Raw genomic sequence first — 18,107 nt, 5'->3', positions numbered from 1 at the left:
AATTCGGAAACATTTGCTCAAATTTTTGTATTGGTAGAAACTAATAGCACTAAGATACACGATTGCCAGAGGAAGAGTGGGCGACAATAATTAAAGGCGCGGTCGAATGGAAAGTAACCGGGTGTACTATCGATCCGAATGCATCGATGAAAGCCGCCAGGGCGAACGACAGAGCAGCAACCCGATAGACGCTATCGCGTTCCGGTGGTCGATCCCTTAAATTAATCGCTATGAAACGCCATTGCAACGGTGAAACCGCAGTAAAAACGAAACTCGCCGCCTCGCTCGCTTGCGCTGCGTTCAATTCGCAATAAGAGCTACCGACTCGGTATCCGATAAGAGCTGCCGATGATCGCGTGTTATACATTCGTGGTCGCTGAAAAATGTAAACTAGTTTTTATTACTAAGCTGGTGCGGTGAATTATGACGTAATCAATGGAAAACGAGCTGAAAAGGAACCGTTTTATATTCAAGTCAATAGCATCCAAAATAATCATGATGATTAAACGACGCGGTAGCGTCGCGACGCCAAATGCATAAAATAAAAATATAACCGCTTGACATGATAGCTTGACGCGTGAACGTCATCATGTATATGTTCATGTCGCTGCCAATTCGCGACGCTACCGCTAGCTTTATCTAGAGTTTTGACATCGACAAACTTTATGTAGATTAAAATTACTCAGAAATTAAAAGCCCAATCAAAAATCTAAAGACACTTTTATTATGTAAAGTCTTCGGCATCTTTCGATTGCGATCGGTCCGAATAACATTGGTGCAGCCGATATCGAGATCTAGAGACCGAATTTCAAAAAACGACCGTTTCAAGATTTTTTCAGTCGTACGTGTGACACATACATGTAAAGCGTTTTGTCCATTAGCTGCTGTTCACAATGTCTACATTCAAAAAACTAAAAAATAAATTAAATTATGTAAAAAATGAAATAAATTAATAAAACCAATTAAATTAAAAAAAAATTAATTAATTTAATTTAATAAATAAATAAATAACATAAAATAAAATAAATGAATAAATAAAATTCATTAATTTAAGAGAGAGAGAGAGAGGAGACGGTCTCATTAAACGAAGTATGTATATCATTGATTGAAATAATCACATTATATCAATTCAACTAATTGCATTGTTCTATTTGACTCTTTATTTGAGTTCATTTAACTCGAAGATGATGTCGAATTTAACTCTGAGATTAAGTTGATTGAATCATCAATTCGGATGGATTCAACTTATTTTCGAATCAATTGAACTCAACAAATTATGAAATAAAGTAAAATTGTAGTTAACTTGAATTTTTTTCTGCGTTAAACGAAGTATGTACATCATTGATTGAAGTAATCGCATTATTAATTCAATTAATTGCATTGTTCTATTTGACTCTTTATTTGAGTTCATTTAACTCGAAGATGATGTCGAACTTAATTCTGTGATTGAATTGGTTGAATCATCAATTCGCTCTAACTTATTTTAGAACCAATTAAACTCAATAAATTATTAAATAAAATATTAAAGCGACGCGATAGCATTGCGACGCCAAGTGCATAAAATAAAAATATAATCCGGGCACGCCAAGTTTCTTCTTCATTATAATCCAGTTGACAATTTTAACCATTTTCTGTTTATCTTATGTGTTTTGCTTAATGAAATACTTGGTTAATTACATTTATTTCATGTCCGATTTTTGATAAAGAAAAATTCAATTTTTTATGCATTTGGCGTATATTTTTTCTTTTTTTAAAAAAGTTAGAAATGATTAGAAACATTTTTTAACTGTATATTGTGTTGCATTTGAATATTACAATATATTTATTGATAAAAAATTAAGGATTATAACATAAATGCCTGTTAAAAAAATATACTATTCAATAAAATTAAAGCATTGCACTTGTTCCATTCTACGAAAATAGGCGAATCTTGAGATAGAATATCTTCGTCAAAAATCATCGTATCAAGATGTTTAAAAAAATATTTTAAGCCTTGAAATCTTTACGTTTTTACTATTTTACAGAAGCTTTAATTAAATCCACAACTAAACCAAGTTTGATCATAACTTTTATATTGTAATTTAAATAATTAAAATATAATATACCTATATCGTCATTCTTTAAATCGTGATACGTGAAATTTCCAGATATTAGGTAGAACCAAAAGATTGATCACACAAAATGTCAGCACATTTTTGGATTTATTTCACTTTTTGTCGTCTGAAATCTCATGTGGATTTTATTAAATCAAATTTTCATTCCGAAAAGGTTACGTGATTACGGTTTCAGCAAATTCGCGTAAAGAATTTCACTTTTTATTATTTTTTTTTCGAGAGAAAAATATAACGTAACATGCTCAATCCCCGGATTTGTAACAAACGTAGTGGAATTCAAATCTTTTAAAACAATTTTTCAATTTCTTTTAAATTCCAAGTTTACATTAACAATATTACAAACTTAACTTATCAGAGATATTTTTACGTATACATATCTAAGCATTTCAGAGTATCTATAACATATAGATATTATAAATAATAATATAATATTTACACAATAATATTTAAGAAATATAACATATATATATATATGTAAATTCTTAAGTAAAATTTTGTCACATTATTTTTTATATTAAATATTTTTTATGACATTTATTATCTAAAATTTTTTTATTTATCTTTTTTATTTTTGTGTTTGCTTTAAAAATTCGTTTAATATAGGAAAATTGCTACAGTTTAAAAAGTGTATATATAACTTTTCAACTTCATACAAGTTTCACTTCAACCTATATAATGTCTGACATAAAAGGGTATAATAAAACCCGGATGGGGAGACCGTTTCACAGAAGACATTTTCTTCTTTTTTTTTTTATAATAATCGTTAACCCAGTTAACTTCTGCTTCTGTAACGTGCTTAGTATATCCTTCACCTAAAATTTTTGATATTTCTTACTTACAAGTAATTATGCTATATTGAATCCTACTATCTAATATAATATTTGCTTATGAAACACTTGCATTATGAATAATCGTATGTTTTATTTAAGAATACACACTAAACATATATTATAATTTTTTTAATAATAATTATAATTGAATACTAAAATTACATAAGAGTATTGATTTTCCAAAATAAACGGATTACATAATAGAATAATACAAATTACCGAGAGAATCATAAATTCGATCTAACATATGCGAATAACAAAACATGCCGATCGATATTTGAACTGCGCGCGGATTGGTGAAGTAAGACGGGAAACCAAGCTGAAAATCGGCCGAAAGTTGCATCGTTGTTATAAACATTGTTTATAATTGACGAGTCTCAGATAAAACTTTCATTATTCTGCATTTTATTGTGCTAATTTCCTGTTGTTGACGAAAAAACGCCTTTAGACTTGATACCTTAATTGCTCTTATAAATATAACATGTGCGTATTGTCGGTCTGCAGACTCTCTTTATTTGTTAACAGATGGATCTGGTTTAGACAGAAATTTCTCCTCATGATTTGTAATTTTAGTTGTTGATGTTATAAATTTTTATTATGAATCAGGTAATTTTTAATAAATATAGTTTTACTTATTTTTCCATATCATCAGAAGGCTTCTGATGGTACGTTTTTTTGTGGTATTTATTTGCCGATTGGTGACCATTAATGCTCGAGTTTTTGTTTATACTTTGTCTTAATAAATTATTTCATTGCACGTTTGAAACGAAGAAATCGTGGAGTCCACTGTGGACGTAACACAAGTATAACAATATACCTTTAATCATTGCGTTATATATCGTTTTATCTGTTTATAATTTATGATATTACATATATAATACTTATTTATATTTTTTAAATATATGTATTTAATTTCTATACGAATTAAAATATTATAGGTATATAATATTATAAATTAAATATACAAGTTTAACTTAAAACGCAATAATTTTTATTTGGTACATACTATATTTTTATTTAATTATTTCATTTAATTCCTGAATAAAAGATATTATTTTTTAATATTGCTGTGTATTGTTTATAGTTTCAGATAAATTATCTAGTATTGCAATAATATAATAATAGATATAAAATATTTCGTTTTATTTTGCTCCTGTTTATCCCATTGCGCTTTTTCATTTTTATTTTCATCATAATTTGCAACAGTAGTACTGCTTCCAGACGTGGCTGTACGTGCTTGATGCTCTTCGTTTACAAGTTTTATTAAAATGAATGGATCACGGACACGTATAAATTCTGTCAGTGAGGAACTTCCACCTCACGGGGCCGACCCGTTTATCCTTCTGACTCTTGCTTCGTACATACATTCTTTACACGAATCATAAATACGAATTTTCCGCTTGACTATCTGCCGCTCTTTATCTCGCCCCTTCGAATAGGTTTGAACGAGGGTTTGAATTTGTTGCTGGTCAAAAAACATATTTTGAAAAAAAGATAACACGTGTCTTTGGACTATGACTACCTATTTCTTGAATTATATTTTTTTTCTTAGAATAATGTGACAGAAATAGCATATAATAATTATTTCATTTTTGTATTTCTGTATCCGTTCTAATATTTGAAACATTACGAATATGTATAAGACAATCGCAATCAATTCCTTTAATACATTATAATATTTTCTTACTAGTATATAATATTGAATTGAAAAATTAATTATAAAATTAAATAAAAAATAACATTACATGTTACAAAAAAATGTATTTAATTAATTAATTGAATTTATTTATTGTAAATTACAATGATAAAAAGTAATTTACTGGAAGAAATAAAGTAGCTCTAGATATTATATACGAGTTTTTAGTATAATAAACGCAATCATTTCAAATGAAACAAACTTTTAATATTTCACTTTATTCCTTATGTAATGAAACTTGCTTAACAAATGTCTTTCATTTTCAGGTAACGCTTTCCATCTCAATTCTCATCAGTCTGCACGTGTTCTTTCTACTGGTCGTCGAGATCATCCCACCGACTTCGTTGGTTGTGCCATTGCTTGGAAAGTACCTGATATTTGCCATGATACTCGTCTCGATAAGGTAAATATTTCAACTTTATACCAAAGCGAAAGACGAAGAACTTCACAGCAGAAAATTACATTTTCACTACGTTTGCCAATTTGGCGCAGCCGAGGAGAGAAAATGCGTTTCTGATTGCGACAAACTAGATGTGATACAGAAACAATTTTCAGTAATTTCCGTATAATATCGTAGGAAATGTTTTCTGCATTGTTCCATTTTGCTCGCATTATCACATTTTCTTGTCGTGTTAGTGCGCTATCATCGTTATCGATTAACGCTTCTGCAGCGATTTATCAGCTCGTGTTTACGACAGCAACGATTCCGTAGCAATTAATACAGCCCCGTAGAGGATCGTAAAGGGGCTATACAATGACACTTGTATTCGCCAGTGAGAACCGGAAAAATGACAACGAGGGTTGGAATCGCTCTTGTTAGTGTTTTCTCTTGAAACGAACGTTGATTCTAGTAACAACTGTAAAAACATTGGTAACAGTTCTACAATATTTTTTCTTTCACGCAAAATAGTACTAAATATGACTATTTATATTTTGGGGATTTTCTGTAATTACATATATATGGAGAATGATTGTTTTTAATCTAAAGATACGAATTGCATTTAGAGATTTAGCAGTAAAGCAATAAAGATATGATTCGAGATATATTAAACTTTATAAATACTATCGTTAAAATCAGGTGAATTTTATAATCATTATGACTAAATCTACAATCTTAGTAATTCAATATTAGTTTTTTTACATCTAGGTGCATCCATATTTCTACAACAATTTTTAATGAAATGGTTGGATTTATATTCATACCTCTTTTTATTTTCCACAAGAAAATTTGTATAGATCGTTTGTTTCTCGTTCCTTTATTTTTACCTACTTTTCTCAGTCACAATTTTCTTCAGCGTAGTTCTCCATTTCATCACTGTTTTACTTTTATTTCTCTCTATCACGCATGCGATGCATCTGCGTGTTCAATAAGGGTACCTCGGGATCTCAAATTACTCGGAAATGGGCGATGGAGCAAGTAACAAATAACAAGCACCCTCAATTTACTTTTCGATCCCTCCGAGATCACGTACGAATTCTTGATGACGAAAACATGATATTTATTAATGTAATTTTACCATTTTCTTCTATTGAATAAATCTGTGGGAAAGAAAGTTAAACGGAATAAAAAGAGAAAAAGGAGATATTTTTTCAAATATTCCTAAAGCACTTATTATTATATTGAAACAATGTTATACTTTATTGAAAAGTTTAACTGGAATTTATCTAATCTTGATACATAATATGGTTTAACATAATCTATTTAAAAAAAGAATATATTTATATTAATTCTTAAATAGAATAATTAAATATATGATATCAATTATTTAATAATAAATTAATAATAATAATAATAATAGTAACATTAATAATAATATGGTTTTTCACAACACTGAATTTTAAATTTGATCAGAACTGGATCTTTGAGAGGAAAGAGAAACTTTTTTTATTTTTCCAGATGATACAAATAATCTGAAAAACTTCTATATTCTTGTATATTCTTGGTTCTATCGCAATATTCTGCAGTATACACTATATATGCGAAAACAATAATTCAACAAAGATGATAATTTGATATTTCCGATTATAATTTCGACTACCAATCGTCGGGAATGGACTACCAAACGTCAGTAAGCGACCACCAAACGAATGCTTACGGTCATTATTGCATTTGCAGTCTGCAAAGCCGAGTTTTAGAAATGGGGTGGCTAACTTCACGCTCGTTCTTCTTTTTTTGACATTTCTCATTATATCTTTGACTACCAAACGTCCGGAATGGACTACCAAACACCACCAAACGACCATCAAACGAATGGTCATGGTCATTTTTAGATTTGCAATAGTGGGGGGGCCAACTTCACATAACCCCGTCACACACTATATTGTTCGCGAGCCAGCAGGCAACGGCGCGTGTCATAACAAACACGCATTACGCATCAAAACATGATCACGTGAAGTACGAGGAGAAGCCAAAGCAATTATTCCTTACAATAGTTTCCCTAGCAATAATTAATTCGACTATCAATCAATTAACGTCCTCGATAACTGTAAATTTTATTGCTCACGATTTATTCATTTTACTTATGAATTGAAGCTAAAGAATGGAAATTATATTGTTTTATTGCTCGCGAGAGATAATAAATTTTTTTAAATCTTAGATTCAGACATATCTTGCGTTCAATTTGCATTTTGCTAATTAACACACGATTTATTTATTATTTTTGGATTGGAAGTGCGGTATATAAAAATTGCAGAATATTTATCGAACAGTTCATACAGTTTCATTTCTTCTACATTTCCCTTATCTGTATTATTTTCGTGATTGCATTTTGATGAAATTCTGTTGTAATATAAGATACTAAAGTGTGCATTGCGTGCAACTTATATTGGAAACGTTATACGAGTGCAATGAATGAATCAAAGAGGAAAAGGAGGCTCGAGAGTTTCAATGCAATCACCATTATACGTTGTGTTCGTGAGTGATATATAATCTTTTATTAATACAACACATTTTTGTAAAAATTATGCCATTCAAATAACAAGAAAGAAATTACATATTATATGTTTATACATGTATGCGACATATATTGATTTCGTAAATACGATATTTCATAGAAAGCTAGATTAATTTTCGTATAGCCAGTGTTTTGACCTGTAAGGTCGTTATATGCTGTATACAATTATCATTTGCGCAGCAGACAGTAAACTTCACGCGATCGTAGAATTTACTCAATTACGCCAAGTACCAAGAGACGTCATGTAAATGTAGCTTTTATCATCAACAGTAATTATCAGCGGCTAATTAATTTACGGCTTCTATTAACAAATATCAATTTATTAGTTATTTATTTCACAAACAATTATATAATTTTGCGATTTATTAATAGAGATAAATTTGTATCGTATAATATTTTAAATTTTATATGCATTGAATATATCAAATTTTAATTTTTTCACTGATTAAAATCGACTTTTTTGAATCGAATGTAGCAATATATACTTAATTAATGATTACGGTTGTATTAGGTCTGTATTTTAATAATTGTTAATTAACATATAATATCATGCTTAGCATTTAATAAATTTGGTACTTATACATATTGTAATTTATCAAAACCATTCGATATTTGACATTTTATTCAGTTATATTTTTAAGATTTGCGGGTGTGGAACAAATTATAAAGCTTCTTGTTTTTCTTGTATTATTTTCATATTCACGTTTCAGTGAGATTTTGCAATGTACAATAATAAAGCGGCCGTCGACTGTAATTAACGTCGGGAATGCCGTGCAAAATTGCCGTGCACTTATTCTACTCTACTGATTTCTATTCGTGAGTTTAATTTATCTTTTTTTTGTGAGTGTTACATTGTACAAATGTAACGATTATTTTATAATAAAAATTTTAAGAAAAGAGGAAAAAGAAGCCTGGAAAGAATCAAACAACGGTAGAGAAATGGAGAGAGCAAATTATTTTATATTTTATTTGTTACTTGCAGAATTAATTATTTACTATAGCATTTTGCGAACAACAATTATTTTTCTACATATTTAGATATGGTGCAAAAAATATTACCTCGGCCGGGAGTCAAACCGGGATCTCTGGCATTCCGCGCGAGAGTTCTAAGCCTTTAGACTACAAAGGCACGAAATACCTCTCGCATGGAATGTCAGAGAGATCCGGGTTCGACTTCCAGCCGAGGTAATATTTTTCGCAACATAAATTAATTATTTACAGATTTTTAATATGTCATTCAACATTATTAAGATCCAAGATGCTACGAGCATCAAAATTGTTAGATTGTTAGTCAATTTAACTCGTGATAGTACCGCGGTAGTTTATTAGAGTTTATGTTGTAAGTCTGAAAAAATTTCGGCGCGTATTTAAGAATCTACATACGTAGTATATAAATTCACATGAAATTAGATATTAGAAGCATCCAAGATCCAGTTTGACTGTTACGGCGTGTCTCCTCAGATTTTCAAATTTATACTACGTGAAATTTTTAAACTGTGACATATTTAAGTGGCATTTTTAACCAGGTAAAATTCGGTCGTTATTAATTTTTCTCACTTATTCGGCTCCTCGTTCTGGTTACGGGTATATCCCCATTTACGCTGACGACATCCTTTGCCAATCTACTACTAATAATCCGCCTCAGTGCTCATTTAATTAATTTCAACTTCAACTTGATTTTTCACTTAAAAGAATGAAAGTTTTGCACACAAGGAAAAGAAATCTTACTGCGTTTATCAAAAATTTAATTAATCTAAATTATCGCATTATACGCACAAATTGCTATATCTACAATTTTTAAAGCTAATAAATTACATTTCCAATTTTTAAGGCTAATCTTTTTGAAATAATAGTAAGAAAACGTAAATTAACGTCAACTTTACGAAAATTTTTTTAACAGTGTCTTTAGTCAGACAGTTTTATGGTTTAAAGTAGAGTTGAGAGAAAATAATGTCTGAAAGTATAATAAAAAAATTATTAATCATAACGTAATTATAACGTAATATAATTTTATTCAGAAAATATTAATTAAAATTAGTATTGCTTATGTAATTAGAAATATATTTATATTAATGGATAATAGCGTGCGACAAAATTTTTAAGACGAAATGTGTAATTATATCCTTTTAAGTGTTTTTGTTCATATTATCGACTATACATAACATCGTTTCTTGTGTGATGCCTGTATTAGATTACCAAACTAATCACGATGTAGCAAGTTCATCGTAACTGAAATAGAACCGGGCAACCGTCAATCGTAATCCCGTAGTCAACCTCTCGCAGTCTGATATTCCCCTAATGTTCATGATAATAATCGTTGACCAACGAGGTAATTAATTAATATCAAACATGAGAGTCTCAGCGAGTGGCATATACACATGTTTGTCAATTACAATGAAAATGATCTATCTCTCTTTATCTTTCTCCATTTTCCAGTATAATTTCTAGTACGTAACAAATATTCGCTGTGCAAATATCTATTTGTTATTTTGTTATAATGATTTATTAATGAATATAATGGATAAAGTTTAATAAGCACATATATATATAATACTATTAACAACATTGAACGTTACGTTACGTTTAATATCATGAGATTTTACTTAATGCTTTCATAAGTATTTTAAATTAGTGCACATTAATGCTATGCAAGGAGATTGTCATTTTAGTTAATTACAAATTTATAATCTAACGTAACGTTTGCACATAATATAATAATAACATGTATTTATATGTTATAATACTAAGGCTTCCATTACAATACCTTACTGATGAGTCCAGTAGTGGAAGCCGGGACGAAACGCCAACATTACGTGATAATCTTCGCAATATACTAGAATAATAAAATAATTAATTAAAGATTTTATATAACGAATCTATGGCTCGTAGCCCTGTTCTCTTATTAGTTTATAATACTAAACATGTTAAAAATATTAGTATACGTAATAATAATTTATCATTCTAATATAATATAAGCATGTTATTCAGAATTTTACATAATAAATAATATTTTAATTTCAGTACTAGTAATTTGTTAACTTTTTAAAGAGATATACATATTTATATAATTTATGATAAAAACTAGTATTATCGTAATATTTTCATTTATTTACATTAGGTAGTACATACAGTTTGCGGCAATATAATTCTATCATTTTTTTTTTATTTTATTCACTTCTTTATTTTTCGTTGTATTTTTCCTTGAAATCCATTGGATAATGAAGATCAAGCACTGCGATATCGTGCAGACAAACAGAAGCTTTTTGTTTTTGAATCTGGGTTATCATAGAAATGAAACAGAGAAGCTACTCTTTCTTTACTATGTTATGCGGGTGTTTAAGTCAGCATGAAATAATTCTTTTGTAAGATTATAATGGCAATGAACAAATAATATACTTAATCCTACGATAATATATTTTAATTATAATATGCAAAGTGTTCTGCCGTATTTATAAAGATAGATTAATTAATTAATTAGTAGTTATTGCTATAGCTCTGAAAAATTAAAAATATCAGCATTGAATTCAAAAGGATCGCATGAAATGATGATGACATAACAATTGATAGTTTGGAATTTGGTAACGTTAATTATTTAAACATGAAGGTAGACTTTAAATCTAAAGACCAAATAACATTTTTCTAAAATATTCTGTGTAGAATATGTTGAATTATATATCTTTAACAAGAAATTTTTCTATTCTAAAATTGTTAAACTATAACGATCTTGTGTATAGTCATTTACACACGAAACTTCAAGATCACGATATTCCTGCTTGAAACTAAACCATAATCACTTACAGATTCAGCAAATATGAAACTAATCTCCAAACTTCTCAGATTAATAAGTCAAGTTAATGTTTGTCTTCGACATAATAATTTACTGTCAGAAAACCAATCTTATCGATAATTAAACTCGTGAAATGATTAATCGGATTATTGCGTAACAGGCGAAAGTAATACAAAATCAATGTTTAATAATATATTGCAATTTTAATGTTCGTATCAAAGTAGGTACAATTATGTTAGTGATTATTACAATAAAATGATTTTTGGATTTAAAGACATGATTTATTTAAACTTTAAAGTATAATAAAAATAGGGTGCACAAACGAAAATAATGGGTGGACAATCACGTGCGCATTGTGGACAATAAACGATTCCCGTACATAATTATGAAAATAGTCACTTGGGGGGGGCTACAATTTTTTTTGTGTATAATTTTTTTTTGGAGGGTGGACAAATGAAAATAGTGGGTGGACAAACGTGGACAAACAGTGGACAAACGAATGCAATAATGATTTTATCGAAGTTTGCATTTAGGGGTGCCAACTTCACAAAACTGCTCTGAGAAGTCGACACCCCTAAATGCGAATTTTAATAAAATCATTATTGCATTCGTTTGCCCACTGTTTGTCCACGTTTGTCCACCCATTATTTTCGTTTGTCCACCCTATTTTTATTATATTTTTCATAATAATGAAAAATAATCACTCGGAGCTAGGTACTACAATCTTTTTTTGAGTAAAACTTTTTTTTGGAGGGTGGACAAATGAAAATAACGGGTGGACAAACGTGGACAAATAGTGGACAAACGAATGCAATAATGATTTTATTAAAATTCGCATTTAGGGGAGTCGACTTCTCAGAGCAGTTTTGTGAAGTTGGCACCCCTAAATGCAAACTTCGATAAAATCATTATTGCATTCGTTTGCCCACTGTTTGTCCACGTTTGTCCACCCATTATTTTCGTTTGTCCACCCTATTTTTATTATATTTTTCATAATAATGAAAAATAATCACTCGGAGCTAGGTACTACAATCTTTTTTTGAGTAAAACTTTTTTTTGGAGGGTGGACAAATGAAAATAACGGGTGGACAAACGTGGACAAATAGTGGACAAACGAATGCAATAATGATTTTATTAAAATTCGCATTTAGGGGAGTCGACTTCTCAGAGCAGTTTTGTGAAGTTGGCACCCCTAAATGCAAACTTCGATAAAATCATTATTGCATTCGTTTGCCCACTGTTTGTCCACGTTTGTCCACCCGTTATTTTCATTTGTTCACCCTCCAAAAAAAAGTTATACACAAAGAAAGATAGTTAAATCTCCTTTTGTATATATTGTTTATATTAATTATGATTAATATTTTATGCAATTAATGTTAAACGAAATTATAATAAAATTTGTATGTGGAGTTTAAATTCCGTTGCATTTATAAGTAGCATTTTTGTCAAATAAAGTTATAATCATACGTTAGTATAAGTTCTTTTGTTTGATTTGTAACATATTATACATATTTAAAACATTTAAATTGTATATTAATTTTTTCCATTTAATTTTGCTGTAATGCGTCATTTTTTTAAAGTTAACTATCTGTTATAACATTATAGTAACTATTTATCAATTAACATTCCAAGAGGACAGATGAATTATAATTTATTGAAAATAAGATAATTTATGTATATTTTTAAATTCATGTTAAATTACCTAATCTTATTTATTTTTAATAACTTCTGCAGGTCGTCATTATTCCTGCTCAATACGTTCATTAGTTTAACTAAAATAATGAAATTAAACAATTTAATTAAAAAAATATATTTGTCTTGAATGTAGTTAATTATTTATTAAAAATATACGTTAATGGACGTTGTTTATTTTGAAACTATCTATACAGAAATGAATAGATTTACATTTTGACACACACGGAAATTATAAATAACAAATATTATTTATAATTCAAGAGACTAGGTTGCCATTGCTTCATTTAACGGTGTACACATTATAATTTGCAATTATAAAATATAAAACTTGCGCTCTCGAGATAAAATAATGAAAATTCATTAATTAACGGGCAATTGAGGGCAGCAACAGACGCAGTAATTTGTACGTAATAATTAACAAAATGTATTTAGAAAATCAAAATCTTACGTAATACATAGCAGATATGTCCATAATACATTAAAGAGATATCTTAAAAATATATTTGTGATATGTGATTTCTTTAAGATATCTCTCCAATGTATTTCAAACATTTTTGCTGTATAGAAAATTATATAAAGATCGGACGTTTCGGCTCCATTCGAGTTATCATTAGCGACGTCTAGAGTCTAATTTATAAATTTATTTTTTGAACATCGCTAATGATAGCTTGAATGGAGCCAAAACGTTCTTTATATAATTTATTATGTAAGACTTTCTAAATATATTTTGTTAATTATTATTACGCAAGAGAATTACTGCGTTTGTGTGTTACACAAATTACCGCTCGTTAATTTACAATTAGAGAGTGACACATTTTTTTTAACGAACTAAGCTTGAATAAAGGAGACAAATATAGAACTTCACTTCACTTTAGCACTCGTGTTATTTCCGGATACTTTGATATACCGGTCAGCCGGTCGTCGACATTTCGGTATATCAATTTTAGATGTGTGTGTATTCACACCCTTTCGGAAATGCCCCAGACGACTAGTGTGCGCGTTTTTCAAAGGAACCTCATTCCAATATTAATGGCGGCATTTGCCGGGTTCGTACCGGCGACATTTAACTAACGAGCCGGTTTCTCTACCTCGCCATTTTTACGCGACACCATGATATGTTCTCGGCTTTGCTTTTCTGAACTAACCAGGCCAAAGAGACAGGATTAAAAAGCAAAATGATGAAAAACGAACTGTACCTGCTCTATGTAACGATAAGTCAGTATAATGTTTCCTTTACTTTTTTCGCATATTAAGAATCCTGTGTCTTATATAGTTCCATTATTAAACTCTCGCACACATCTAAAACTGTGTTATGTAGAATATTCGAAAAAAATCGAATGTCAAAATCATAAAACATAACATTTTATGAACATTGATTAGTTCAGTAAAAGAAATAACTAATAGTTATAATTAAATAAAATCATATTCTAAAAATCATGAAAATCAGAAAGGTTTCATTGTCATATTTTCATTAAGTACATTATTTGAAAAATCAAGAGAACATTCTGAAAGATTTTGAAAGTTTCAGCTCAATGTATTACGTTCAGAAATACTATTAGACGTTTATTGACTCGAATTGATTAAATTTTGGCACTGAATATCATTAGCAAGTTTTTGCATTGTTTTCCATCGAGGTATTCATGCGGACGGAAGAGAACGATTTCGGAAAAAGCGGAAAATCATGGAACAGTAGCGATAGAAAATTCGCGGCGCGAGGACACGACCTGGTAAAAGCGGTAAAGCGCGACTTCACTTTATGGAGCGGAAAGAAAAAGACGGCAGCGGTCTTCGCTAGTCGTCCTGGACTCAGTCCAAACTCAGTGGTTTGCCGCCGCTACGCCAAATCAGGATTTTAAAGCCGACAACAAATTCTCGTAAACCGGAGCATAACGATTTCGTTGCTTTACTGCTTGCTCGCTCGTTATTAACGACCGACGACGTCGTTACGTCAGTTGTCGCGATTCTTTCTTCTGAGATGAAGAAATTACTGGACGTCATGCTGACAAGTACTTTAGATTAACCGACGTAAGTCGCCCTTCAACCGAGTGTGAACGCATTCCAGAACATTAATTTCGTGTAGATCGCGAACTTGCGAGATAAAAACTAGACTATTTTATACAAGAAAAGTTCTTTCATCTTTTACGTCAATTTAATTCGCGTGTTGTAATATAGGAAATTATCAATAATATTAATCGCATAGAAATCATAAACATATGTGATGTTTTCCGTACATCGACTTTCAAAATTATAGCCATACTTGCGCTTTTACAAGAAATTTATCTGTTTGCTTGGGAATTTGAAACATGCTCGATTTACGACGAAAAAACTTTAGAGAAACTGGTCTTGATTGATTTGCATTCATTTTCCACAGAAATATATTGATCGCTTATATACTGCATGTAGGTATCCCCTCCGTTGAGTCTCATAAACCGGAATCAGTGTGCGAAACGTAGTCGGGAGAGAAAAAAGAGTGAAAACGAAAGAAGAAGAAGAAGCGTACTTCGGTGAAGAACGAAGAGCCGAGGCTCTCCTATTGTCTGCAGCGATTGTGCCTCATATAAAGAACGCCCGCAATATCTACACTTCCGAGAAAAACTCGTTTCGCAGTCGTAAAGCGTGAAGTTTTGATGGAAGGGTAAAAAGGGTTTTCACGACTTTCTCATGACTTCGTTGGATATGTTTCCGCGAGCTGTCGCGATACATTCGTCATCGCGAAGTTAATCCTCCTACAGTTGAAATTATCGAAAGGAGAAAATGCTACTGTCATAAATTGGACATGTCGAAGTCTACCTCCGAAATGAAAATTTCACGAAAATATGGAATATCGATTAATGCTTCGCGGGCTTAAACTTTGCGCATTATAACATTGATTGATTACTCCCTAAATTTCTTAGAGTAAAATCTTACTTCAGAAGAGTGAAAATGCAGTCATTTTTGGAGAAGAGTAAAAATATTTTACTTTTTGAAAATTAATCTTATTTCTTTTTTTGGAGTGAGATTTCACTCAAAAAGAGTGAAAACTGTTACTCTCTTCAAGAAGTAAAATATTTTTACTCTTCTCCAAAAATGGCTGTATTTTTATTCTCTTAGAATGAGATTTTATTCTAAAAAATTTAGAGAGTGACATATGATAACGTTTGATAAAGAAATTTGGCTTTAAATATCGCGTTACTTGAATAATCAAAATCATCGTTGATTTTTTTAATTGTAAAAATTTAAAGTAGCAACAGCTTTCCGGCAACAGCTGCGTAATCTTTTCCAAGCAGGAAATCGATGCCGCCACGTTTCGTCTAGAAACACGGCGCTCCCTAAGTTCCCGATTTAATGTCAGGTCTGCTCTAAATATGGTTGCCTCCTTATCCCGGACAGCTAAATTGGAAATTCCAGCCGGTAGATGTAAGGCGGAGGTAGTGCTAGGAGACTTCCGTTCGCCGACCGCGAACCTCGGCTGTTCCTGTGGGAACAAAATCCAATTTAAGCATGGCATGATTTCCGAATCGCGATACCAGCTTGCCTAAGTACATCAATCGTATCATGCATTTGTATTTAAAATCAGGATAAAAGTTTAAGAATATTGCTTAAAGAGAAAATAAAAATCTTACTACATTTTTTACGCGATTATTGCATTTTTTTATTTGTTTTTGAGTGAAATAATTTTATTCGAATATTGATATAACCAAAAATAATTTTACTCTTTTAAATATTTAGTAGATTACAACAGACATGTAACTAATTGTTTGGTAACACATTAAATATTTTGAAAAGTATATATATATATATATAATTATTTTTGTTTAATCTTATCATTGTGAAATAACAAATATAAAAGTAACTTTTTTGTAAGCTTTTATGAATACGTGTGTGTATGTATGTATATATGTATATATACACACACCACACAGTATATATAATATACATATATAATTATCTTTTTTCTAAAAAGAAGAATTAAATTGCTACCATATAAGATTAACGAAAGTTAATTTTCCATTTATCTCTTTATAATGCTGTGAATTCTACCATAAGATTAATCGAATATATCCAATTCGCGCCCATCCGTCCTTCATAATCCTTTAAAAGCGGAAGCCAATCTCATCGTTAAATAACTTTGCGAATAAGGAATTTCCCGCGCGGTTATCTGTCTTCTCTTATCCTGCGGAAAGTGTTGAAGCCATTTTTCGCGCGTGGAAATGATATACGAGAATCCTCGTGCAGGAGCCGAATAATAATCGAATTTAATTTGCACAGGGGCCGGAGATGAAGGAAAGGGAGTGTTGGAAAAATGAGAACGGCGCTGTAACCGCAACGTGGCCGGAAAATAACTGCGACCCGGTATAGAGACCATAATTACCCAATCGGGCTTTAAGGTCGCTCGTAAAGTCGGGCTTTACGATCTCATCTGGCAATCTTGCACGCGCGCGAATACTTTTCTACATTTTGCATCTCGTTATGCATCGCACCGTTATTCCTTACAGCCGATTGGCAGACGGCATTGCCTTCGCACCCGTTCGAGCGAGTAATACCATCGGAAGCTATTCGCGTCAATTGACGAAACGAATTTCTCCAGTGCGAATTGTCATATTTTCTTTCTATATCTATACATATATTATAGTTGTGCGAACAAAGTGAAAATATCGAAAGTTGACATAAAGGCTCAAATGATCATGTACAGGGTGTCGAATTGTTACAAAATCGAATATTTACGTTGAAGTTTGAGGGATTAAATTTTTCCTAATAAGATCTTAAAATATTTCTTGCAATTCTTTAAACTATCTACATTTTTATGCAAATTAAATAATTTAATTAAATGAAAGTAAGTGAAATATCACGCATTTTGGAAAGTTATACGTTTAAGTAGAATATGTCTGTACAATGTAATATAACAGATATATTTGCGAGAATATATGTGTTCTATTATATGAGTTATATAGATTTATTACGGAACTCACAGCGAGCTTGATGCTAATAATACCGGATATCTTCTGTTACCGTGAAGACAATACCGCAGCTACGAAGAAAGATTGGCATAAA

At 30.7% G+C, this 18,107-nt stretch overlaps 1 protein-coding gene across 4 annotated transcripts in view; it reads left to right on the top strand.

Annotated features, from left to right (window-relative positions):
- nAChRalpha4 (nicotinic acetylcholine receptor alpha4) overlaps window positions 1–18,107 on the top strand; it is a 189,706-nt gene that overhangs the window by 150,201 nt on the left and 21,398 nt on the right. For all 4 annotated transcript variants that reach the window (XM_018543853.1, XM_018543851.1, XM_018543854.1 and 1 more), the window contains exon 7: window positions 4,907–5,043. In XM_018543853.1, the coding sequence (XP_018399355.1) occupies window positions 4,907–5,043 (137 nt within the window). The remainder of the gene's footprint in view (window positions 1–4,906; window positions 5,044–18,107) is intronic.

Source organism: Cyphomyrmex costatus, unplaced genomic scaffold (genome assembly GCF_001594065.2).
Source record: "Cyphomyrmex costatus isolate MS0001 unplaced genomic scaffold, Ccosl1.0 scaffold40, whole genome shotgun sequence".
Lineage (NCBI taxonomy): Eukaryota > Metazoa > Arthropoda > Insecta > Hymenoptera > Formicidae > Cyphomyrmex > Cyphomyrmex costatus.
The sequence above is the reverse complement of the archived record's forward strand: the minus strand, read 5'-3'. Positions and strand labels throughout refer to the sequence as shown.